The 27,818-nt window shown below is 41.7% G+C and overlaps 1 protein-coding gene across 44 annotated transcripts in view; it reads right to left on the bottom strand.

Annotated features, from left to right (window-relative positions):
- Map4k4 (mitogen-activated protein kinase kinase kinase kinase 4) overlaps positions 1-27,818 on the bottom strand; it is a 153,495-nt gene that overhangs the window by 56,189 nt on the left and 69,488 nt on the right. For all 44 annotated transcript variants that reach the window (XM_036167653.1, XM_036167656.1, XM_036167660.1 and 41 more), the window contains exons 4-6: positions 7,298-7,423; positions 5,975-6,085; positions 2,832-2,922 (exon numbers count right to left, since the gene is read on the bottom strand). In XM_036167653.1, coding sequence (XP_036023546.1) covers positions 2,832-2,922; positions 5,975-6,085; positions 7,298-7,423 — 328 coding nt within the window. The remainder of the gene's footprint in view (positions 1-2,831; positions 2,923-5,974; positions 6,086-7,297; positions 7,424-27,818) is intronic.

Genomic DNA, 27,818 nt, shown 5'->3' with positions numbered 1-27,818 from the left:
ATAGGCACAAAAACGGTGTCTGCACTTTAAAAAAATGTGTGTGTCAAAAGCAAGTGCAAATTAAAGAAAGCCCCAAGTTTAGGAGAACAGGCCTAAGACACGCCCTACATTAGTTCTGCAAGGCACTGTGGTCTTCTTGGAAAGAACGGAGAAAGGCTCCAGGTTAGTGAGAGCTGTCTGTAAGAATGCCTTGACAGACTCTTGCTCTCCCCTCTCCCAGAGCTGATTCTGCATACAGACCCCACACTAACACACCGTGCGGAACCAAACAAAGGGGGTCAGGAATACACAAGGGGCCAGTAAGATGGCTAAGCAGATAAGGGAGCTTGAAGGAACTCAATGTACAAACTCAGGGACCTGAGGTCCATTCCTGGTCCTATGTAAAGGTGGATGCGAAGAACAGACTCCAGTTATTCTCTGACCTCCACACATGTTGTGGCACTTGCACCCACAAATACACATCATGTGTGTACATACGTACTACGTACGTACACACACACACACACACACACACACACACACACACACACACACACCAAAAGAAATAAACCCACACTAAACATTCCCCAAAACAGCCGAGATTTCAGTTGACTTTTCAGAGTAACTTCTACTTCCCAGGAATTTAATGATGGTGGTCTAGAAGAAAGCTGATGGACCGGAGGCAGGGCTGGCAGAAAGCCCACATGCTAGATGTTTGCCCATCAGTATTTGCCCCATCATCACAGCCCACGCACTGCATGAGCCCAGCAGGAGGGCAAAGAACAGGAGCAGCTCACACAAATGGATCTACAAGATGCTAGACACCTGGCAGGGGTCACACATTTCACTTCTCTGTACAGAACAAGTTCAAGAAACAGTAGGCTTACCTGTTGACTATTCCTCAACACACAGACAACAGAATCAGGACAAAAAGACTAATAATTAAGCTTCCTAGGACCTTGGCTAGCAAAAGCAACCAACAACTGGGTAACTACTGAGGACATCAGTCTCGGGATCAGGAGGTCAGTGCATGGACACACACTACCAAGGACGGTGCAAGTGTTCCAGCCTAGCCCCAAGGGGACTTTCCACCTGTCAGAGCATCCAGAGAACCAGTTAGCACAGGCACTGAGGAAGAGAGCAGTGATCTGAACTTTAAAAAGCAACTCCTACGGCTCAGACTTTTGGGAAAAAGGGAGAACAGATTGTTGAATGTACAAAGGAAAATAATGTGATCCTTTAGTAGGAAAAAAGTTAATGCTGATTCTGTCCTAACAGAGTAAAATTAGAGAACAGGTTCAGGTGTCGCTAGGGGAGACAGGGAGCACTGTAATCATTTAGAAGCCACCTCTAGGAAACAGTGCCCACGAAAACGTCTGTCAAGTACCTACAACACTGAAGACAACACACCGGGTCCTAGATGAAAAGACCCCATGGATTCAAACAATCCTGGCTGCTGGACTCCAGAATATTCTAGTAAAGGAGAATGTTTTCTTTTTTTTGAGAAATGCCATACAATCTCAATAGAATTATCAATTATCAACTGTACTATAAAAGGGGGGCAGGAGTCCAAGGTAGATGAGAGAGCCAGAGAAAGCCCCTGAAAACAGGAAAACATGGTAACTCTGAAAATGAGGACAAGCATTGCCAATGGAGAACGGTAGATGCAGAGGTCCTGGGGCAAGGTCTAAGAAGTACGGGCAGACAGAGCCACGGCTGTGACTGAGTGATCAGCACTTCCACCAATGCATCTCAAAGCATCTTGATTTACTTTGATGACTCTATTTATTTATGATTCCTTTGTTCTATTACTAGGAAAACTTCATAAAATTGCTTCCACGTTATAATATGGACCGCAGGGAAGAAAAAGTAAAGAGGGTCAGAGGACGGGGCAGGAAAGAAGCAGGGGCCAGACCCACGTTTTTAATAAGCCAGAGCAAGAAGTGTGATTTTTTATGAGGCAAAACAGGCGATCATTAGGGTGTCTGTTTCTCTGTGTGTGTGTCTCTCTGTCTTTGTCTCTCTCTGCCCCCTCCTCTCTCCCTTCTTCCCTCCTTCTTTCTGACTTCAAACCCTAGGCTGGCTTCAAACTCACAACCTTCCTGCTTCGGCCTCCCAAGTACTAGGAATACACTATGCCAGGTACCACTAAGGGTGGTGTTTAAACAAGAAGGTAAAAAAGTCTGACTTTTAATGTCAGTGCAGGGCTGAAAGTGTGCCTCAGTCTTAAGTTCCTGGGTTTGGGCCTTGTGGTGGTTTGAAGAAGATGGCCCCCACAGGCCCATTGGAATGGCACAATTAGGAGGTGTGGCCTTGTAGGAGCAGGTATGGCCTTGCTGGAGGAAGTGTGCCACTGGGGGCGGGCTTTGTGGTTTCAGAACTTAGTGGCACTGTCTCTTCATGCCACCTGTGGATCCAAATATAATCTCAGCTATCTCTCCAGCATCATGTCTGCCTACATGCCACCATGCTCCCCATCATGACGAAATGTCTGAACTGTAAGCTAGCCCCCATTAAATGTTTTTCTTTTCTAAGAGTTGCCATGATGTCTTTTCACGGCAATAGAAACCCTAACCAAGATAGGCCTCATCAGTCCCCCTCCACCCCACAAAGTTAATCAAAAGAAGAAATAGAAGAACTCCATTTGGCTGCTCTATCCAGACAGAGTGAACTACAGAGCACGGATGGGAAGGCTGATGCCTGACTAAGCAAAGAGACAGTTCTAGGTGGTGGTGGTTGAGGGGAGGCACAAATATTAACAGAATGAACTTTTACAAAGTGTTAATGGGGCACGGCATGTTGCTGCCTGTACCAGGTGGGTGCATAGAACCTCACACACAGCAGCCACGTACCAAGTTTCACCTCTGCATTCTCCGTCAGCAGCACATTCTGTCCCTTGATATCTCGGTGAATAACGTGGTGAATATGAAGATGTGCCAGTCCCTGAAAAGGAAAGCAGAGCTGAGTTTCAGTTCTCTGTCCCTGTGAGTAGACAGCCAGGAACACCCTTTAGAGTAAGGTGTACACGTGGGCCAAGGTTTTGTAATCCACATTTAGAACATGAAATTTACCCTTGGCACATTCCCAGGGAGGCACTGTCAGCCTTGCCACACACACAGAAAGCAGTGGGCTGGGTTTCCCTCTGAGATGATCATAACCACTTTCTAGCTGTGCCTATGACACAAGTGTTGGATTGCCAGCTACAGTTTCTCTGCTATAATTTGTGCTATTTGTGTACAGGATAGCTCCTTTCCCACGGCAAATGTCTATCTCTCAGCGGGTAACCTTGTGAACTTATTTGAGCTAGACCCATCCCAGGGGAACAGCAAAGAATTAGAGAAGGGCTTAAAATCTAGTTTCTAAAATGCCTGTCTTCCCACCACACAGAAGTGTTACGTGTTGATATACCCCACTTCTATCCACATGTACAATAATTCTGCCACCAGAAGAGCCTCGTGCAGAAATAAAGTATCTTTCTTCCCTAGGAAAACAAACACTCCTGACAAAGAGCACCCTTTGATGTCCTTGTATCTAGACGGAGCCCAACATCATCTCTCCAGAGGCGGCAGGAGACACCGCTGCATCCAACTGTGTGTGGTGTGAAGGCATCAATGCACTGCTACCACAACTTATTTACTTTTCTCTTCCTGGCTAGAGAAGCCAGCATTTCTTTGTTTTGAACAAAAATTGTTCAAAACAAAAATTGTTATTGTAGATGGCTCCTGAGTGGAGAAGGTTCTTATTAAAAATCCTCACTGAGCAGGAAACAATCAGCAGCATTTCAAAAGGATGACATTTACTACCACACTGACTAGTGATAAGAGCAACTTGGTCTTCCCTTCAGTGCTCCTGAGGTCAAGGGTGACAAATGCTAAAACAAACACATTATACTTGACAGGTCAACTGTTTCCCCCAGGTATATAAAAACAGGTAAATCATCTTTGACATCTGAGATGCCTCTTATGTCTATAACATTATGCTAAAAACACAGATTTCTCTACTTGAGAATCTCCTATCTGCCAGGCATGTGCTCTACACCTGAAACTACAGCCAGCACACAGGAAGTCAAGGCAAGATCCCACAAGTCTAAAGGTACAACAAGACACACAAAAAAGGTGTGTCTATTTCTGAACAGAATAGTATCCATCAAGCTCCTCAAATCTATACCTAAGCAGCTCTATGATCCAGCCTTTGCTGCTGTACCCTGCCAATCACCACTGAGCCTGTACAGCAGCAGCAGCTTTTCCCCTGTTGGTTCAACTTTCTGCAATATCCATAAAAGGTAAGCATCTTTTAGGCCAGCCTGGTCTACAGAGCAAGATTCAGGACAGGCACCAAAACTACACAGAGACACCCTGTCTCGAAAAACCAAAAAAACCAAAAAGGGAAAAAAAAAACCAAACACACACACACACACACACACACACACACACACACACACACACACACCTGATATCTTAATTATTCAGAACAAGTCTGAATAACTATAAAAGTATGGCCCTGCTACCATCAGACTCCCTACCTCACACTGGTTTGTGAAGAAAAAATTTTTGAAGGCTCCATAAAACATATGAGCAAAGAGAAATTAAAACATTTTTCTAGAAATTCTAGTTGGCAGTTTTTAAACTTGCAGTCTTCCATGAATCTTAAATATAAAAAGTAAATTTAGCTACAATAAAAAAATGACTAACTTGTTACCAAACTTTAGTAGGGAAATAAGAAGTAAAATTTCAATGTAGGCTCAGAGTCTTTATTTTTAAATATGGAGGATAAATAATGTAGCCAATTAATTTAAGAATTCAATTTAGGGATGAAGGAAAAGAAAACTGTGGTAGTGGAATGAAAGATATCCTTTAGCAACTCACATGCAGCTTTCAAATCTGAAGCCCTGAAAACCCTGTGTGTTGTTAGAATGGCTTTACCACCAGAAGAAATCATTTAGTGGTGAAAAACAGCAATTCAGAAACTTGCTCTGAGCTCATTAGCCACCTTTGCAATTGGCTGTAAATAACATTAAGCATTAGGACTCTACTTCATAAATATTCCAAGAGATTCTAATAGCTAATGCCAAAGTTCACTGAAGATTTTGGAAACTAGCACTAGTACTGTTAGTATTGATCTGTAGCCTCTCCCCATGCTGCCTACAGCACAACAGTTCAGGCTCATTTCTCATCTTCTTCACCTCCATCTCCTTTAAATGGCAAAGGGAAGGGGCTACTAGGTACCCTCATAATAACAACAAAGACAAACTCAGGGAAATACAGTTACCCTTGTGTATATCTGGAGACTGCTTCCAGAGTACCATAACCTCATCCATGTAAAACATGAGCATGCAGTCAGGCAGTGATGGTGCACACCTTTAATCCTAGCACTTAGGAGACAGAGGCAGGTGGATCTCCAGGTTTGAGGCCAGTATGGTCTACATAGCAAGTACCAGGATAGCCAGGGTTACATAGAGAAACCCTGTCTCAAAAAACACCAAATTAAATGTGTGTATACACACACACACATACATACACACACACACACACACACACACACACACACACACGAGCATGCTCAAGTCCCTCCTATTATAAAGGTGCAGTGTTTGCATGTAAGTTACACATATTCTCTTCTTTAGGTCATGTTCATAATATTAGGATGGTATAGCTATTATACTGCATTATTTATGTAGTAACAACAAGGGAGAATCTGTATATTCTGTACACAGCAATTTGTTTCAAGTGTTTTCCAACCACACAAGCCAAGCTCTCAGGTAGGAAGCGCTACATTCTTGTTGTTGTTGTTGTTATTGTTGTTGTTTTAAACAAAAAATTCACCCTTTTCAGGGTGGAAAGTTTCAAACCATGATGTAGAATAAACTACTAAGGAGGTACAGAGAATCCTTGGCTATCTAAATGGGTAATTACTTCTCTATGTGGCATACACCCAGGATTCACCTGAAGATGGAAGCATAAGGTCAGAATTCAACACTTAGCTCTACGTTCCTTACCCTGAGGATTTCTCTGGAGATGTAAGCAATCCAGTCTTCTTTGAGTGTGTTCCCTTTGGTGTTCTTCACAAGGTCTGTGATGGACCCAGCTCCACAAAACTCCATAACAAGCTACAGGGCAGACAAGACAAATCAAAACAGTCACACCTCAGACTGAGTACGCATCCAAGTCAGAACACACAGCCCTGTCACCTACTTCCCTCAAGACCACGGTGGATGCATCCAAGTAAGAACAGGCTGCTTCACAGGAGTATATTCACACAGTCCAGGAGACTGAGCGTGCACATATCTGGGTGGCAACTTTAATGTGTTTCTCCCCTCCCTCCCTCTCAAAGAGCATTTTGCTGGTCATCACTACCAAACTACCAGAAATCAGTATTCCAGAAGTTCTTCCTTGGGATGTGCTGTTTTTCATAAACTATGATCTTGAAATTATTTCACAATATTTCCTATTAACTGAGTTTAAATCAAAAGGGAAATGGTACTTTTAAGCAATTACATAGTTTTGAAAATGCATTATCTATAATAGCTAAACACAGTATCAACTACGCTTGTAAAACTTCCTTTGTCAATTGTTGGTATTATTTCCCAAACTACTGGGTTCTTTGCAGAAAGTCCTTGCCTGTGCCTAGATCAGTGTTCCCTATGTTGTCCTCTAACAGTTTCACAGTTCAGATCTTACATTATTTCTGTACATCCTGAGAGCTGGTAATCCAGCTCCACTCTTCTGACTGACGTTCCCCAGAGCCATCTGCTTTCGAAGCTGCTCTCCACTGTACGCTTCTGACACCTCTGTCACACATCAGAAGCTATGACCGTGCAGATTTGCTTCCTGGTCCTCAATTCTACCCGACTCTTCCTTTTACCTCTCTCATGTCGGTACCAGGCTGCTACTGTTTTCTACATTAGCCTTTTAAAAATCATTAGAAAAAGCTATCAGCTATCTTCTTGCCTTATAAATTCACCACCTTCAGTTTAAACTCATGCAGCTCACACAGATGAGTCTGTCAGTCATCGTGTGAATCTAACTTTTTGAAGGTTGAATGCACTGGAATTTCCTGTTTATAATAAACTACTATCATTGATGTTACTAATGAATGGCTGACAACATCACACTTTCTTGAGCTTTCTATGAAACAGCTTCCTGTAAATGGCCTCCATTCCCGACCTCCTTGCCATAGTACAGATATGGGACAGGGAAGCCTAAGGATAACAAGCCCCTCTGGTTTTGTTTTCTTTCCCCATGGTCCCTGTGAAGTCTTAATTCCCTTATTACAATAACCACAGACAAAACACACCAAAGGCTCGCAAGCATCTACCTACCCAGAGTTGGTCATCATGTCCTGGAGGGCTCTTTTTAATGAAAGCACCATAGTATGTTGCAATATTCCTATGATGAGAATATTTCTTCAGCATATTTATCTCCAGTTTGATTTCTTCCTCTTCATCCTTACGAAAAAAGAAACAAAACATGTGGCTTCTGAATGACTTGCTTTCCTCCCACACAAGCAAACAGACAGTGACAGGAGAAGCATAAAGTAAGTTCCCTCCATTCTCAGCTCACCCTTCTGAATTGACCACAAGAGAAATGAGAGACAGATGACAAGTGTGACAAACAGCAGGATGGACCAGGGCAGAGTTCCAGCCTGATCCTCTACTACCTGTGACCTTAGGCTAGTTACTCTAGTTCTGGGGAGGCACTTTGCTCAAGTGAAACGCCCCCCCAACACCCCATCCCCCAACCCCTCACCTTCATGTAAAAGGTGATTTGACTGATACTATTTCAATTCATCATTAGGAAAGGCTATTTCCTCCTTAGGAGACATTTATGAATATACTTAAGAACAGGTTTGCAAGGTATTAGACAGGTAACAACACATGACTTCCAGGGGTGGTGTACTAGATTGCACTTGGGGCTGACCTCTACAGATTGTTTCAGACTAAGCTCTTCCTTGTGCCTGCTGCTATATTAGTAAGCTGAGTAGCAGGAGAAAAAGGGAGTCCTTGTGAGAAGATGGAAAGAGAAGGAAGAAGGAAACAGACAGACATCAGCTGTCCTGTAAGTGATAAAAGGTGAGAAGTCACAGACTCCACCTCTCTCCCATACACTTGGGGAAGAAAGTGCATCAATCAGCATGGCCATTTTATTCTGTTACCTGCTGCACATACTGACAAACCTCCTGTAAGAGGGCAGGTTAAGAAAACTCTCTAAGCATCATCCAAATGAAGGAAAATTAGAATTAAAATTAGAAAATCGCGCGCGCGTGTGTGTGTGTGTGTGTGTGTGTGTGTGTGTGTGTTTGTGAGAGAGAGAGAGAGAGAGAGAGAGAGAGAGAGAGAGAGAGAGATCGAGATCTTATAACTTCCATAGGAGATGACTGTCAACAAAGCAGCAGAGTGGTCAAATATAGTCTCTATAATGACTCTCCTCTGACCCCTGTGCAGAGGAAAATCATACCAAATGCATATCATTTCAACAAAGCATTCAAACATGGTCATGTTCAAAGCAGCAATGGAAACTGGGATAATAATTATGGTTATAGTAACTACCTTAATTCTACACAAAACTAGCACTTAACCTGACTGATATAGGAAAAAATGCTTCTATCTGAATTTTGTCTTCAAAGGAACTTTATATTAAAACAAAAAGGAGTAATAATTAACAAAAGCAGAAAGAAACAAGTCTCTAACAAAACTAAGAATTCTTGATTCATAGAAAGGCTTTAATTATGTTCTTTATCTGTACATGCACCTCCTATGTACAGAATAATATACATGAGGCATGAAAAGGTAGTAAGTCTGTTGGCAAGGAATATTAGTGGCCTGCTTACAAAGCCATCTAATGCCACTCCTGGAACAAGGGCCACAGCTAAACACATGCTCCAAAGAGCCAAATATCCTGTTCCTCACATTAGCTCTAGCCAGGAAATCATAAGAGAAGCTAAAGATCTGATCTATTTTTATTTAAATTAAAAAAATCAATAGCCATATAGAAATTTGGAGTATTAAAAAAAATTGCATAGCCAAGTGTGATGGGTACACCTTAAATCCAAGCCCTTTGAAGCTAGCTTCTTCTACACAGAGAGTTGCAGGCCAAGGATACACGGTGAGATCTTGTCTTTACAGAGAATACATGTACAAAACAAAAAGAATACTTTTAAGGCAGGAAAGTTAAACCATTAACTTTGTTTTATAGTTCAATCGCCAACCCTCAGCTCACTGCTATACGAGCTGTCCTGGTTTAGAGGCACAGTTACCCATATGTCCCCCACTCCCCACTTTCTTCACTTTCTATCTTGGCTGAGAATAAACGTTACCCAAGAGTCTCCCATCAGCAGCTCCCTGAAGAGTAACTAAGAATGCAAACAGTCTGACTAGCTGCAGTGCACTTTTTCCTTTGAGTAACAGAAAGCAATTCTAGGATCTAGCTGTTCATCATGTTAAGAAGTCAAGAGCTTCCAAAGGTACTTAGTTCCATAACCCACTGATTAAAAAACAAACGCATATTCTGAAGTTGTTAAAGCTTAAATTCAGTGCTGTCCACTGATCTAAAAATGCTGAGTATGTATATTGATAAGTATGACTGGCAGATTTTCATGGCATTGTTTCTCCTAATTCTAACATCTCTAGACAAAAACACATTATTGTGTTCTGTAGCCATACTGCACCATGACAAAATTCACACTGTGACACCTCCAAAACCGGGCAGGGGGAGGCCTGGAATCCCAGCATCTGGGAGGCTGAGGCAGGAAGACTATGCAAGTTTACAGACTATCTAATGGGACTCATCTCAAAAAGAGAAACTGGGTTACAACTCAGAGTCAATGAAATACAAGACCTTAAGTGCAATCAAATTTCACAGTAGCCTTTCTATAGCACTGAAACATCATCTAGAGATACAGTGATCACACTCATTTACTTGCCCGAATACGCCCCAGGGGTCTTATGCCCTAGTAGTCAAGCCATAGAAACTCAACTACAAAGACCACCGAGAGGAAATTGTGGTCTCCTCTCCAAAGGACTGTTTTAGGTTGATGTAATGTAATAGATACTCTGAACATTACTTCTGCTGTTTTTATGATTTTAAAATAGATGACTACTACACATCTAATACAAAGACATTCGGCACCATTTATTGTCCTTTTCTGACTTATGAAGGCCTAGCCTTGGAGGAAAGAACATCAGAAATACAGATTTGCCAATGGGACAATCACAGCTAGAATACTAAGACTAACACTTAGTATGCAATAGTCTACATTGTCTTTAGACTATAGCTATAATGAACCAAGTTTTGAGTTCCAGTTTCCTTTGACCATTAGTTCAAAGAAAGTTTGGGAGTTAGAGAGATTGCTCAGCAATTAAAAGCACTGGCTGCTCTTCCAGAAGACCCAAGTTCTACACCCAGGACCCACATGGAGGCTCACAACCATCTAGAACTCCATTGCCAGGAGATCCAATGCCCTCTTCTGGCCTCCATGGGGACCAGGTATGCATGTGGTCCACAGACATGTATGCAGGAGAAACACCCATATACAATAAACGTTTTCTAAAAGAATAAGATTGGTAGTCTCATTTCAACATTTAATAGACACACACACATACCACCAGCAAAGTATTGAAGGATAAAGCAGTAAACAGACTTGGGGATGACACTTAAACCAATAGATAAACTGACAAAACTATACAGAGAAAGCTTATGTATCATCCCATGGGTCCAGTTGTGAGTCCAAATTACTGTGTCCTTCATATTCCACTTTAGGGGTGCCAAGATGATCACAAATAGGAGGATCTGGAGAATGGGGTGGGAGCTTCTTGGAGCAAAAGAGAAGAGGACTCTTTTCTGGTTTCCTCCAATGGTGAGGCAGCTGCTGACCCCCACTTAGTGAGTTAATGCAGCTGATGCCAATTAGCATTTTGGCCTCTGACCAACAGGAGCAATTCTCATAGAAAAGATCTTTGTCTGGAGCCGAGTTCTGACAGTGGATGAGCTTTCAGTTGGCTCCCTGGCTATGAGAGGATTGGGGGCTGGGAGGAGCCAACATCTGCACAGCATTAATTTGCACAAGCAGCTATGGGCTGTACATGAGGCAAATGAAAAGCACTGCCCACTTCACCATCTGAGCACACAGGGGTGCATATTATTAGTTTGACTCTGTCTTTTAACGTCCCCTTTGGTGGTGGTCTGAAGGAAATTTGTTTTGCAGTGCCATAGTATGCTAGTTAAGTGCTCTACCACTGAGCTACCATCTCCAGCCCTATTGTGTTCCCTTCAAATGTAGCTTTGAACCTTACTGTCTAAGTCCCCTCTCATTCCACTGACTGAGGGTCTGATCAGAAACAGGCAGCCCTCAGAGACGCTAACTGCGATGCAAGAGGGCTGAGCAATGCTCTGAGGTTGCCATCTTTCCACCTGGCTTCTTTACACTTACTGACTGTAAAGAAACTTAGAGGGCAACCGAGGGTCTTTGTGAGGGTGGAGAAAAGGGCTGATAAAGCGACACACAGTTTCTCTGGAGGATTTCTGCACTGAGATGTACAACTGATTGTGTTCCTGAAAGAAATTGCCTGCTTCTCAGGACAGTTTACAGTCAACTGCTATTCAGCTCTTCTTATGTCTGCAAACTAAAAGAAAATAAGATATTTCAACTCACAGAGTCCTGGGAGATCTGAGTGTTACTCAACACATGCCAAGTAAGATAGCACAGAATCAATTAAGTTTAATTTGATTCAAAGATAAAAAGTTACATATCTTAAATTCACCATTCAACAATATGTAAATGAAGACAATTTTACAGATTCTAGAAGAGGATACATTTTAGATCAGGTCACAAGAATGACAGTCTTCAAAATTAACATCTTCATCAAATCACTCAGTACTACAGTAAAAACTCATCACGAAAAATTAATATAACCGAAGTGAAAAATCACATATGCACAAAAGGCTGCTCAATATATAGAAGAAAAACTCTTGAACATATCCTGTATTCTTATTAAAGTCACACTCCTTTTATGTAACTGAAAAATCAGTGTATTTATTTTGATAATGACCTTGTCCAAAGCTCTTCTTTGTCTAATGGCACATCTAGTCAGAACAGCCCTCAGAGTCTTCTTCATCTTTCTCTACCCAAGTTGGTCCCTTGCTGAGTATTTTGATCAGACCTCATTAGTCACTTGGTTGTCCAGCATGTGATTAAAAACAAACAAGTTCCACCATGGAAGAATGAAACAGACTTGAGACCGTAACTAAAAGATGAACACAGCGAGCAGAACCCTTTCCATGAAGGAGACCAAGAAATCACAGAAGCCCAACGCAATTCCATGACAAAGCCCCACCAAAAGGCACAGCACATGATGACTTTCATTAAGTCCACACACTATTTTCTTAGGTTGCTGAACTACTGGACTGAACAAAGTTTCATGTCTACACACAGATATCATGGTCAGTCCCAATCTATAAGGCAAAATACCATAGGTATAAGTGTTTTGAATAACAAAACCTCAAGTAGTCCAAATTTATTTCCAAAACCGAATTGTGATTACACTTCAACATTTTAAAGGCCCAAACTTTTAAATTATAAGGAAAAAAAAAAGAATCCAAAATCTAAAACACCCAAAAGCTAGCAAAGCAGTTATGACCTTGGCAATGAAATGTGACCGTCCACAGTGTAAATGTGCACGTTTAGATTGTTAAAACAGGGTTAAATAAGTGCTCAGAAGAAAAAAGGAGAAGAGGAGAAGATTCCACTAAAGACTATATCTCTAGGTTAGTTTCTTCTTTAATCTTCTAATTTTCTACATGGCCATGCAATATTTAACTAACTCTGAAAACAAACAAACAAACAAATAAAGGTTTGTTTATTGGACAGGAATGAGCCCCGTGAGAACTTTCTGTCAGTTCTTATGGTCTGCCTCCATGTTTGTCTCCCATCCCTAATGTTGTAAGGTTACTGGCAAACCTGAAGAACCACACAGCCTAGCCGGGAGTAGGCCAGAGGCACTCCAAGGCCTCAGGCTTGTTCCTGCTTGTCTGCTGTGACTACCTATCCAGACAGTGACCTAAGACCAGCGGCTTCCAAAAGTCAGTCATTCCCAATAGGAAGCAAGGACGAGGCTCGCCGTCTTCCTGTCTTCACTTCTCTGACTGCCAGAGGCTCCTTACAGGGCTATAGCTTCAGGCCATCCAGACACTGGTCTATGCCAGTGGCCAATTCCATGAAGTTTCCCATACTACATACTACAAGAAAGAAAAGAATACTGTGTACACTGAATAGTGTTGCTTAAACCCTACAAACAGATCCAAGTGAGGACTGGCAAAGAGTAGCTGTGAGGGAATGATGGGCAGCACCTGTGTGTACGTCTCCCACTGGCCAGCCTGTGACCTCAGGTCTCAGGAGCTCCTGCATGCTTATTTGGCATGCTCAGATAAAGGCTATGCTCTGAGAAGTATCTTCAATTAGAAAGAATAAAGGGACTTCTGCTCCTGGAGGAGGTAACGTATCAGGGGCCAGAAGATTTGCCCTCCTACTTAAACAACTAAAATGAGACAAATCCTTAAGAGTTTAAGATAGCAGGCAATGACGGGCAGTCTAGACCAACCAAGAACAGGAGACTCGAATGGGCAGGAGGAGCCTACGAGCTCAGGGGATAGAGCAGGGAGTCTGGAGAATCTGCAGCAACCCCATGACTAGGTGGATGTCCAGAGCAGAGTAAACTGCACAGCAAGAGAGGCGTGGGGCAGGGAGCCCTGCTGGGCTTGTAGTAGAGCACTACCATCAAGAAATCGCTTGGAGTGAAAGGAAGAATCTGGTCTGTAAAAGGCACCTGTGAACAGAAACCATCAGCACTTGCAGAAAAGGAACAGGGCACACTGCTATAAACCCAACTGGAAAACATCATCTCACAGGACTTGGAGGCCAGAGTCTCAACAGCGAGTAGAATTAGTCCTCAACTAGATACTGATCCAAGCCCCAATGTATGGTAATTAACTGGACACCTCCCGCCCAAAGTCAAGAATACGAAAGTATGAAATATCATGAACCCAAGAAGGTAAAATTCATGATGCCTGGCTCTAACTAGAGACTGCCAGGTAAAGAAATTAGAGCACACAACCACATGGGAGAAGGGATAAGCAACAACCACCTGTTGGCTGTGACTATCATGCTTGTTAGGAACATGCTCCTGAAATAGCTTCAGATCCACTCGGTTTGATACAGTGTACTACATCAAAACAACTTGATTTACATGTTTCACTTCCTCCAGAAGATGACAAAGGAAACCCCACATATCATATCTCCACTTACCTAGCACTGAGAGAGCAGAACCAGGACTTGGGTTTATCAGGCCACAGTCTCACTATGCAGAACAGGCTGCCCTGAAACCCACAATCTTGCTGGCCTTAACTTCTGGGATCAGAAGCACCAGGGACTAATCACGATTTTTAAAAACTGTACCACACTCCTTAAAATTAATGTGCCAAGTCACAGCACTTCTGACTGAATAATTTTTGTTGAGTATCAATTGCTAACATGACAAGACTGAATCAAAAGTATAGATACCATGAAAACTATAAATAGCTCATACTGGAAGCAACAACATAATGACTTCCTAAATCTAACTTTAAAAGTATTAGTAAACAATCAAAGATTTTTTATTAAATTTTATTTTTTAATTAAAATGTAATTACATCATTTCTTCCTTCTCTTTCCTACCTAAGATCCCTACCACATACCTCACCCCCCACTTTGCTTCCCTTCATAAATCATGCCCTCTTTTTCTTTATCACATATACACACATGTGCACACCTTTGCATAAATATATACATACATGGTCTTGTCCTTTACAAAACCTGATTTGTTAAATATTATCCATTATAATGATCATGTTTTTTGCTTTAAAAATAACACGAGCCAATTCCTTACGCTCAGTTTCTTTACATCCAAGATAAGAGATCCATTCCTAGCAAGTGAGGCCACCCAGAATGGTAAATAATAAACTAGGTTAGCATGAAAATATCTTTACAGTGTTTAGCACACAGCAAATACGTGCTGTGGTTTTAAGAAAATGAACTACAATTATCTTTGGCTTTATAAAGTATTCCTACAGCAGCCTTTAACATAAAAGCAAGCCCTGGTAAACATAGACACAAATCCCCAGCATTGCCTTCCTGCTAGCAACAGTGGGCAGACAGGAAATCTAAAACAGCTCACCAACTTACTGCTGTGATGAAGCAAGAAGACAGAGTAAGAACATCACAGGCCAAATCAGCCAATGCCAGTGTAACCTGCTTTCTTCCCAACGGCCAGTTAGGCTAAATCTCTTGCTAACAATGAGTAACAAATCTGAGTTCTAACTAGACAGGCTATTACCTCTATTCATACAACGACACAAAAAACCTGCAGGAGTTCCTTCTTAGAAAAACAGGAAAGATGACTATAATCTAGAGATACTAAAACAACTGGTAAGGAGAGACTACTAATTCTATTCAGCCACTGGTGGTGCTTGTCCTGCTCATCAGTGTTGGATGGGGAGCACCACCACCATGAACTCTCCACCACCACTCCCTTAAATGCAGCCTAGGGTATGTTCTGAACACACCCTGGTTGATACTGAGCACTGTGTCTCTCTTATCAGAGAATAGCTGTTCTTTCTAATGTGATTTTAAAAGATATATAAGACAACTGTTTAAGATGTGAGACTTTGCTGGACAGAAAAATGAACTTTTAACAGGATTAGCATGACCCACTTCAAATGGGCAGATAAAATAAAACTTCTCAAGTTTTGAAAACAGAGGTTAGTGTTATCTTGAACCTGCTACTTTAACTATCTCATGACCTAGCCCAGCACTGCCGTGTACCAACAGTTTAAAGAAGAAAAACAGACTTCCAGTTTAGATGACTAGAAAGGTGAGTGACTATGAACCATAGCTCAGAACTTCAGGGCAGCCTACTGCGTGCGTGTTTCAGTTGGCTCTAACCGCAGCTCACTCACTTGAGGTTAGGTTCTTTAGTCCTTTCTCCCTCTATTCTAGAGCTCTGGGGACAGTGCAAGTAAGGAGACAGACAGGAGGCATGGAACTCTCTGGAAGAGAGGTCTAGGAGAAGAGTCTCAGAACACTACAGCTGCTCTCCATCTGCCAGTGGACAAGATGCCACTCCCTAATAACACAGCCATCTCTCCCCAGAGACCTTCTCTTGGCACTCCGCATGACCATGAAGCAAAACACATGGTAAGAGTTTGTCTGGAGTCTCCTGAGGTTGGCCAAGTCAGAGCAATTGTTTTAAAACTGGAACTCTTACAGGAGACAAGAAACAGCACACACTTGTCAGAAAGAGGACCACCCTACAATCCCATGCCTACATTCAAAGTAGTGGGATGGCAGAATTGGGTTTCTGCATCAAAGGAAAATTAAGTCCATCACCATCATTCATACATACATATATACACACAGGGAGAGGGATGGATTGGGAGGGCTCTTTCAAATGACATTTCCTCCTCAACAGTACATACTGGTTTATAGAGACTAAAATTTAAGCCAATTAGTTATATGCCCAAATGAATATCCCCAGTGAAGACTCTGAAAGACCATTACCAACTTAAATTCATACGAAGAAAGGATATTATCACACTGAAATCTGCCTAGTTCTTCCTCCCCCAACTAGCAATAAGTATAAGAAGAAAGATCAGATCATGCCACTTTCCTTGTCAGCCTTTTAAGAGCATTCTCCTGCCCACTGACACAGCGTTTTCAATCTCCATGTTCACAGAAGAGACTGAACGGGAATAAGAGAAGTGCTGTGGATATCGCTCTGTGTAAATAAAGTTCTGATTGGCCAGTGGCCAGGCAGGAAGTATAGGTGGGACAAGAGAGAAGAGAATTCTGGGAAGTAGAAGGCTGGGGAGAGACACCGCCAGCCGCCGCCATGAGAAGCAACATGTAAAGACACTGGTAAGCCACGAGCCATGTGGCAAAATATGTCTATAACAGAAATGGGTTAATTTAAGATAGAAAAAGTAGATAACAAGAAGCCTGCCACAGCCATACAGTTTGTAAACAATGTAAGTTTCTGTGTGCTTTCTTGGTTGGGTCTGAGCGACTGTGGGACTGGCGGGTAAGAGAGATTTGTCCTGACTGGGCCAGACAGGAAAACTCTAACTACAAATGGCGTCCAACGTGTTGGCACGAATTTCCACCTAAAACCTGAAAAAAAAAAAAGATTCTAAAACAGAGCTAAAAACAGCTTCCTAGTTGTCTCCCTCAAGTTAGCGGCAGCCTGCCGGTTTGAGCTACTGTGGCGGGTTCCTGGCATGTGCGTCTGACCTGCAGTGTGGCGGAAATGAGGAGTCTACAAGCAGCACTTTGCTCTGCTGCATGGTGGATTTAGCCTTTGCTAGTTAAAAAAAAAAAGATTTCTAGGCTATGCGCTGCTTTGATAGAACTGCTTCTGATAGTTGATGGTACACATGGCTCCAGATCCAGAGCTGGCGGTAAACAGTACCACCACCATGTTGGGAAGCTGAGGTGGGTGGAGCCAGCAGCCACAGTGGCATTTTAGTCTTACAAAGATGGATATTACACAGAGAATCTGGTTTGTCTTGTCTTTGGGATTTTTAACTACAGAAAAAGATTTGATTGTAAAAGCTGTTGAGTTAAACAAGTATGTAAATTTTAAAGGTACCTTGACTTCAAAATTTGGATATAAGGATATGTTACTTTGGAAAGGAGTCTCTGCTTTTGTTTCCACAGAAAGCCAGAGGCTGTGGGTTTGTTCCAGATTAAGATACATCAGGTTTGATCAGCCAAGACCACCTGAAAGGTCTCCAATGACACAATGGCCCAGATGATCCGACATCCAGAATGGTTTCAAGGCAACTGGCTCAGAGGTTCACCCTAATGGACTACTCCATAATCCTAAAACTTTCTTTGTGTCCCCATAAGATACAGCGCCCCCCTCCAGCAGGAAGTAGTAAGAGAAACTACGCCCACATTCCCAAAATTATCAAGCTGGCTTTGGAGATGGAATTGGCTCACTCCTTCTCTAAACCCAGACGTATTTTTAAAAGAAAAGGTTAAGAGATTCTTGTGTCCCAAATCAGAAGAGCCCTCTGGTGTGGGACAGAGAAAAACCAATATTTTTCTTTAAAGCAGGTTGATTATAAATGCGATCTCTTTCTAAAGAAGAAAAGGGGATATGATATAGACATAATAGGATGAAAGGGTAGATTAGGGAAGGAACTTATTTCTAAAGAGCAACAACTTGTTTAAAATGTTTTACATTGGTATAGATTTTAGTCTATTGATACAAAGTTAAAGTTAATTTTGTTATACTATGTATATATTTCTACTCGTGTTTAAGGTATTGTGTTTGTATAGCTCATTTAAAATTGTAATGGATAATTAAAAATAGATTAATAATTAATCAGCTGTGATAATCATACTCATAGCCATGTTAGTTAAGTCTTCTAGGTATACATAGAGATATTTCAGATAGATAGGTAATCTTCAAATACTTCAAAGACCTTCAGAATATGGCATTTAAAATATTTTTAAAATTTAGACTTTCTGGATAGTGAGACATGTCTGCTCCTGGCAACACTGATTTACTTCAGAGACAACGATGGGCATTGAAGACACTTCATATCTTATCTTCACCTTGGCAAAAATAGCCATTTGGGCAAGAAACTGTTCTTGCCTGGACTGCTTGATTAACTGGACATGCAGGACCCATAGAAAGGTGACCACTGAACTTTGCTTGAAAAAATGGTCCTTCAGGTTCCTGCTTCACAGAGGAAACTGCCAGACATTCTACAGGACACTGAGAAAAATAACCAAAAGACTCTAGCCCTGTGAGCTGAAGACAGATGCCCCAACTTTACAAAGGAACATTAGGTGACTGTCCAGGCTGCCAGCTGTCTCTGTCTACCCTGCAAGACTCCTGAAAAATGTTTACATCCTTCTCCTGGTTCTCAGGTAATATTATATCCTTCTGAGGTCTTTGATGTGGTTGAAGACTAGATAGTTATAATTTCCTCAGTTATGATAAAAGATAAGTTAGATATAAAAACCTTAGACTCACAAATATAAGATAGATAGGATATCTTCTTTAATATTGTAACTGTAATTCTTGCTTGATAATTGTTTTGTTATATGTAATTGTACTATGTAAAAGTTAAAACCTTCCTTAAAAAAAAAAGAAAAGGGGAAGTGCTGTGGATATCGCTCTGTGTAAATAAAGTTCTGATTGGCCAGTGGCCAGGCAGGAAGTATAGGTGGGACAAGAGAGAAGAGAATTCTGGGAAGTAGAAGGCTGGGGAGAGACACCGCCAGCCGCCGCCATGAGAAGCAACATGTAAAGACACTGGTAAGCCACGAGCCATGTGGCAAAATATGTCTATAACAGAAATGGGTTAATTTAAGATAGAAAAAGTAGATAACAAGAAGCCTGCCACAGCCATACAGTTTGTAAACAATGTAAGTTTCTGTGTGCTTTCTTGGTTGGGTCTGAGCGACTGTGGGACTGGCGGGTAAGAGAGATTTGTCCTGACTGGGCCAGACAGGAAAACTCTAACTACAGAGAAGGGCACAGGGCAGGGATGGACACTACTGAAACAAACCACGATGGACCAACACCCTCATTCTGCAACCCAGGGACAGCAAGAGCCACGAGCTGCCTGGGAAGAAGATAGTCCAAGACACGTGTGAGCAAATCTCACAGCATCAAGTCATCCACCACAGGGCTCACAGCATCAAGAATGATGCAGGACGGATGGACGGACAGACACACACACCCACACCTACAGGTCAGAACAATTAGATTCACGCTCAGGCCTACACTAACTAACCTATCAATAAGATAAAGCAAACCAGTAAGGAATGGAGGCTGCACACTGTGCACATTCAACAGCTGATCTTTCTATGGAATACTACACTTTGGGCTAAAATATGGCACCAAAGAATTATGGCTTCTGTTTGCAGTTCTGCTGACTAAAATTAGACACGGGATGCAGAAAAGCAGCAGCTGCTGACTCCTCTGAGGCTTTTAACCTTTACCAAAAAAACAAAACAAAACAAAAAAAAAACCAAAAAACAAAAAACCCACAACCTGAGCCTGAGGAGACAGCTCCATCAGTAAAGTGACTTCACTTAAGATTACCATCCTTGAGTACTTGGAGAAACAGACTGTAAGATCTTGAGATAATAAGAAACAAATCCTTGCAGCCCTTGCTCTTTTCAATGGTATTTGAGCTTTTTGGCTATCATAAAATTGTCAAGGCACAGAGAAGACATCCCACCTCATCCAATGTAAGAAGTAGTGAGCTTAACTGTTACCTATTAACTATGGGCATAAATGTGCACTGTGTAATTGTAAAAATACATTAATTATCTGCATAAAGAAAAGCTCCATGGCTGAATTGAGGGAAATTTTTCTTTTTTTTGTTTTTTGAGACAAGGTTTCTGTCTTGGAACTAACTCTATAGACCAGGCTGATCTCAAACTGCCTGACTCTGTATCCTGAATGCTGGGATTAAAGATGTGTGCCACCACCACCCAATGAGGGAAAATTTTCTAAAGATCCTTTTTAAAAATGTACAAGAGCTAGTAAGAACACATCTCTGACACAGTAATTTTCGAGAAATTTAATTCAAACCAAATTTACCCTAATGTATTAACTGAAGCGTTGTGTGCTTAGAGTACAGGAAGTTGGCACAGCTAGGGTATGCATGCACGGTACAGAACAGCTACCTGATCAGGTGCATACCAACAGGATAATACCGCTCCCGCTTCACTGACATCCTCAGGGCTGCATGGAAAAATCAAAATCCTCTTGGGTTTTTAAATCATGTGCCTTCTATACCAATTAAGTATACCTGGCATTATTCTATTAATTTTCATATAGCTGCAAGAGAAAATTACACTCTAAGCCAGGTTATTTTAGTACTGATGCTGCCAAGCAAGTTGTACCCACTGGTGGCAAACACCATGTTGCAGGCCAGGCAGCCAGGCCACCTTCCTTCCCTGCAAATTAAGTGATAGGTGCTAAACCTGGTATGCGAAGAAATGCTCAATCTGCACCAACTGGGCTCAAGCTTCCACATCCAGATAAAGACAGAATCAACAAGTTTAAAAATGGGTACGTTCAGTCATGGGCTATACTGCTTCCTTCTCTACAAGTTAGAATAATGGAGGCGATGACAATCTTGCCCTTTCGGGAGTATCTGTGAAGGAAGCGCTCATTAAATCTTCAGTATAGACAGTGGTGATGAGATCCTGTACGCCAACTGCAAAACAACTACAAGTAAGAAGGAAAAACCACCAGGCCATGGTGGCGCATGCCTGTAATCCCAGCACTCAGGAGGCAGAGGCAGGCGGATCTCTGCGAGTTCGAGGCCAGCCTGATCTACAGAGCAAGTCCAGGACAGGCTCCAAAGCTACACAGAGAAACCCCATCTCGAAAAACCAAAAAAATTTAAAAAATAAAAAAAAAAAAAGAAGTTCAGATATCAGGATGAAATGACTTAAAATTGGCCTGTTCTTTTGTAATTTACAACTTAAAGCAGCCCGTCTAAGTACACAGACAGAAGTAACTATACATGAACAGAAGACTATATACACTATTTACAAACTCCAAGACTGTGAGGTGGTTTAAAAAAAAAGGTTATATGAAATACATATTTGAGATGAGGCAAGTTAAGGAACTCACCTCCTGAATTATTTCCAACACTTCCTGGAATGAGCACAAAGTTCTTAAATTAAATGCAAGCATACAAGTAAGCAAATGGCCGAGTGGGAGTCCCTGGAGTGACTGGCAGCAGGAAGAAATACCGGAAGCAGTCCGAAGCTAAGCAACTGAGGAGCAGCCTAACGGAAGGGAAAATCAGTTTCTACCTCTAGATGAGCACATGACATTAAGACTGACATGGCACTGTGTCCACACAGATCTTGAAGGAGCTGGGGAGAGGAAAGACTGTGACCAAAATGCAGTTCATGAAAAATTAAGTATTTTAAAATCTGTTGGTGCACTCCCACTGTTTCTCCTCTTCCTAAACCCCCGATGGAAACCACAACCTCCTGTAGTCCTAGGGTAAAGGGAGTCCAGAAGCGTCAGCAGAGTGGAGTTCAGCAGGCACTGTCAGGGCAAACAGCTACAAAGACAACATCCACCTCTTCTGGAGCAACAGCTTCACTCATTCTCAAAAGAAATGGTCACTAAGGTGGTCTCCTGGAAAATGACTCACCCCCAGAAAGTACAGCATCCTTCTGACCGCTACTACCCTCGCTGCTGCTCTCTGAGGCAGAACAAATGTCGCAGCACCAACAGCGACACTTGGAGCAATCTGTCTCCGCAGGCTCCGTGAGAGCGCTGGAGACGGGAACAGGGGACATGACCAGTGAGGTGGGATGGGGTGAGAACTCAGGCTGGCTTGGAACTCTGTTTGGCTCTAGCTCCCTCTACTGCTACCTTGATTCCTCCCCAACCTCCCGGAGAGAGGAGGCAAGCTGCCAGCTCGCAGGGTCAGTAGAGAAGCTACCCAGCCTTTCAGAAAGACATGGAGGAGACGTGGAGTGTGGCTCAGAAGGAAGACCAAGGGCACTGTGTGAAACTGTTGCTGGAGGATCAGACTAACAGGGCTGCTTATACTGTCCGCCCCAAACTAAAGCTCAGGGCCTGAGTTCAGCAAGCTCTGCTGGTGGATGAAAATGCCCAGGTGTCTTTGGAAGAAGTGTGTCTGTCCTACATGCCTGCATTAGGCCAGGGCACCAGAGGTCTGTGCCTAGACTCCTCTAAACCTCACTGATCATCTCCCCACGCCCAGAACGATTTGGCTTTGTAGCCTCAAACTCTACAATAACATAGTAGGGAGAGAACAGAACAATGGAAGGACAGAAGACAGATATAAAAAAAAAAAAAATTCGTTGTACAAAATATATTGAATTTATTAATTTTACTTAGAAAAATAAAATAAACTTAAAATAAAATATGTAGACATCCAACTTGAACATGAAATGTTCATTAACAATTACAAGGCACACCCTGTCAGAAAGTTTTTTAAATAAAGAATAATTGTTTCTACAGCATGATTAACCATTCTAATTCATCACAGAACCAAATATGCATTAAGAACACCAGATGGCCTTAAAATATCTTCAGCAAAGTGGTGTTTTAGGGGCTGGGGAGACAGTTCAGTGGTTAAGAGTGCCAGTTGTTTTTTCAGAGGACCTGGGTTTAATTTCCAGCACTCACATAGCAGTTCACAACCATCTGTAACTCCAGTTCCAAGGATCCAGGGCCCTCTTCTGGCCTCCTTGGCACCACATGCATGTGGTGAAGACATATGTGCATGCAAAATACTCACACACAACATTCAATGATAAAATGACTTTTAAAATGGTATTTTAATATATTTAAAGAGAACAATGAATCAAGTAAAAACTACTAAATTAGGCGCTTTAACCCTGATTTAAAAAAAAAAAAAAAAAAACCTACAATGAGGGGATTATTTTTCCATCCTATGTACAAGCAAACTGAAGCTTTATCTTCTTTAATCCTGAGCAATATTCTAAGAAATGATGTAAGACTGACTGTCTCCAGGAAAAAGCAAAGACAGGGCTATAAAATATTGGGGCCAACTTCTATGAGGCTCACAACTATAAATTCAACTTGGAAGGCACTTATGTGCTTCAAATTTATGTCTATAGGTAAAAGGCTAAAGCACTTTTAATTAGTTCAGTGACGAAGTCTTTGTCTTCTAAACAAAGCCCAGCTTACTTTATTTGGGGCAATCCCCCTGCCTCCAAAGTGCTGGGATTACAGACATGATCAGTCTAATAATTTATTTTCTTGGGACATGAAATCTAAGTGTGAAGGTATAAAAAACATATCATGTTACTGTTTATGATTGTTTAGCATTTCTGGTTTTGTTTGTTTGGTTGGTTGGTTTTTTGTTTGTTTGTTTGTTTGTTTTTTTGGTGTGTGTGTGTGTGTGTGTGTGTGTGTGTGTGTGTGTGTGTGTTTGTGTTTTATTTTGTTTTGTTTTTATTTTTTTCGAGATAGTTTCCCTTTGTAGCCCTGGCTGCCCCAGAACTCACTCTGTAGACCAGGCTGGCCTCAAACTCAAGAGATCCACCTGCCTCTGCCTAACCCGTGCTAAGATTGAAGGCCTGTGCCACCGCATCTAGTGATTGTTAGCATTTCTAATTGATTAAAATATCTACAATTGTAAAAAAACATGAAAATGAGATTAATTTTCTTGGCCAAAGAGATGAATATTGTATACAAGTTGTGGTCCAAATGTGAAATGTGTTTCACAAGCTCATGTGTTTAAAAACTTGGCTTGAACTTCTGAAATTTCAGAAGATTATGGAACCTTTATGAGGCAGATCCTTGCTGGAGAAAGTAGATAAAAGGGTGTGAATCTTGAGGTTTAACCCAGTTTCATTTCCTGTTCAAATTCTGCAACACTCTCTGCCCAGCCTCCCACTCCTGACACTGCCCTTCCTCACCATTAATAAAATGTACTCCAATTATGAGCTGAAGTAGACCTTTCCCCTTCCTTCACAACATGCAAGGCAGCCAACAGAAAAATCAGTGCTGAGAAGTCAAGTCATTGCTGTGGCAAATCTGACTTCGTATGACAAAGTGTATGACAAATCCATATGCTTTGGGAATGGGTTTCCCAGGAAGAATGTGAAACGCTCACTGTGCAGGCTAATAATGTTATAACCAGTGCTGAATTTAAAAGTAATGGGCTAGTGTTTGGCAGAGAGGATTTCAAGGCAGGATAGCATTCGGGCTATAGCATGGTTATTACCACTTTCACTGAGGTGGGGGGTGTCACCACATGGACAGGATGCAAACAATGGGCAGTTTGTTGAGAGAAAGAGCTGAACAATTTTAACTTTGCAGCCAAGGCTCTTCCTGAAAAGAAACTAAGATTGCTCAGTCTCCTGCTCTGTACTAGAACAATAGGAAGGGTATCTTAAGGGCAAGACTCCATCAAAGTCTTCGTTTGCTGGGGAATAATCATTTGGTACACTGTAAAAATTATACTCAGAATTGGTTTAATAAAAAGTTGACTGGCCGGTAGCCAGGCAACAATAAAATTAAGGATGCTGGGGTGAAGAAGGGTGGAGTCAGAAGAGGTTAATAAGAAATATGAGTTAATTTAAAATGTAAGTGTTAGCTAATAACAAGCCTGAGCTATCGACTGAGCATTTACAATTGATATTAAGTTTCTGAGTGGTTATTTGGGAGCAGCCACCAGCACAGGAAAACTCCACCTACACCCGTTTGCAAAACTGAGAGTGCTCAAGGTGGTCCCTGATCTGGAAATGAACTGCCTAGAGAAAGTACATACAAAGGCCACTGCAAACTGCTGTCCAAGAAGCCAGGGCTGAACCCAAGCTGGCAACAGAACTTGGCAGCAGCATCATTCACTGCATTTGAAGGCATGAAAAACAAAAGACTGAGGGGCCCTGGAATTTTCCACCATGGTTTTGTAGAATCACTGAGGCCAAGCAATCCGTGGCAGGGTTGGAAGAACTTCAAGGAGGCCCTGAGAAGCCACTGTACGAAACTGTGACAGTGAAGCCAAAATTTCAATGAAAGCTCAGGGTTGGAGGGAGTGGAACCACGGGACATCAACTGAAAAAGCTGGAGGCAGAGAGTGGAGCCAGCTGGAGGCAGAGTGTGGCTGTGTGTGCTATAGGCAGCAAAGGTAGATGGACTACCTAAGCCCTTTGGAGATGATTCCCTCTCCAGCCCCAGATGCCTGACATGGAGCTGCAGGATTTGGTTTTGTCCTATTGGGTTTCAGCCTTGCTTTGGTCTGGTAGTTTCTTGATATGCCCCAATTCCTCCCTTTTGAAAAAGGAATATTTATTTTGTGGCATTATATTTGGAAGGATATAATTTTTTTTTTTAATTCTGTGTGAGCTCACAGTTAAGCAATCATCTCAGAAAACACTTTGGACTTTTGAAATGTTGGCAGTGTTAAGACTGAGGACTCTGAAGTTGGAATGGATGCATTTTGCATTATGTCATAGCCATGAGTCTATGAGGAACAGGAATAGAACATTGTGGATTGAATGTGAAAGTCCACCATAGACTGATGTGTTGCAAATCCTGGTCCCCATCACCCTGGTAGTGCTGTTTAGGAGGGTTGGGGAACCTTTAAGAAGTAGAGCCTTGATAGCAGAGATGGGCCACTGGGAGTGGAATTGAGCTTATATAGCCAACTTCACTTTCTATTCATTCGCTCCTTCCTGAAGACTCCTACTCCTGCCCCCAAGCCATGCATGCCACGATCCCCTTGCACTCTAACTTGGAATAACTTTCCTTCTTTTATTGCTTATAGTCAATTATTTTGTCATAGCAATGAGGAAAACTAGCTAATAAACCACCAAAAAGCAAACACTATTTAAAGCGTCAGAGGGAGAATCTTAATACTTAAAACAAGATTGGAACCCAATTCTGGTATAGCCACGGGGATTTGCAAGAAAAACCATTTCTCTACATTTCAACTGTTCATCCATAAAGTAAAGATTTTTCAACTGGAAAAACAGAAAATGTCCAATACCCAGTCTTTCCTCTGGGGTGATAGTTAATCTCAACTGTCAACCTAAATACTAAAGCATCCTGGAAGGCAAACCTGCAGGGATTATCTTGATTAGGCTAATGAAGTGGAGATGGCCACAGTGGACGGGATCCCAAGTTACACAGAGGAGAAAGTGAGTGCGAGAATGTACTCCTCCTTGATTCCTGACGGCAGTGTGTGTGACCAGCCACTTGGAGCTGTTCCGATTTCTCTGCCATGGTGGACTATATTAAGAAGTATGAGTCAAAATACATATTTCCTTCCTTAAACTGGTATTCGATCACAGCAACAGCTAAGACAGTGACAACAGAAAGAAACTTTATTTTTTGCCAATTCCCAAGTTAAAATGAGTTAGCCTACAACATGAAACACATTCTCTTCCCACAAAAAAATAAAAAAGCCTAGTCCTTCAAAAAAAAAAATATTGCAATCATTACCAATTTGGTCACTTTAAAATACCTCAATATACCAGGTGAAGTGGTGTATTGTTATAATATGAGCTATTCAGAATACTGAGGCAGGAGGATTGCTGGAGCCCAAGAATTTGGGACCAACACGGGCAATATTGTAAACTCCCATCTCAAAATAGTCTGTCTGTGTGTCTGTCTCTCTCTGTCTCTCTTTCTCTCTTTCTGTCTCTTTCTGTCTCTCTGTCTCTCTCTGTCTCTCTCTGTCTCTCTCTCTCTCTCTCTCACACACACACACACACACACACAGAGGCACCATATTAATACTTTAACAGATAGCTATGATTCTAATAACTATTTTCAAAAACAACACATAAACAAAATGGTAACTGTCAAATCTAACTAAATGATACTTTGTCCCCTCTTTCTGCAAGTATGATACTTAAAGTTGGTGCTAAAGACAACTTTGCTCAATTTATGGATCCCAAGTTAGTAACTACTGATCTAGCTAATTCACCTTTAAATTAACAAAACTTTATATAATATCAACTGAAAGCAAATGGGTAAAAGTCAAATCTACACAAATAATGTAATATATAAAATAATATAAATACAAATAAATATAAGTTTAATATTAAGGCACAAAAACTAAAATGAGACTGTCAAGAATTGAAACTACAAAAGCTGGGGATAATAGCTCAATGGTAAACAAGCCCTGGAGAAAATAACAAGGATTCCTCCAAACACTACAAACACTACAAACACCTAGATGAGTGCGTGTTTAGCTGATTTCCTATGGCCTGCCTTGGTACTAAGGTACGCAGCAGATGTGGTGTAACTGTCT

The sequence above is a fragment of the Onychomys torridus genome, chromosome 18 (genome assembly GCF_903995425.1).
Source record: "Onychomys torridus chromosome 18, mOncTor1.1, whole genome shotgun sequence".
NCBI lineage: Eukaryota > Metazoa > Chordata > Mammalia > Rodentia > Cricetidae > Onychomys > Onychomys torridus.
This window is presented reverse-complemented; position numbering and strand designations above follow the sequence as displayed.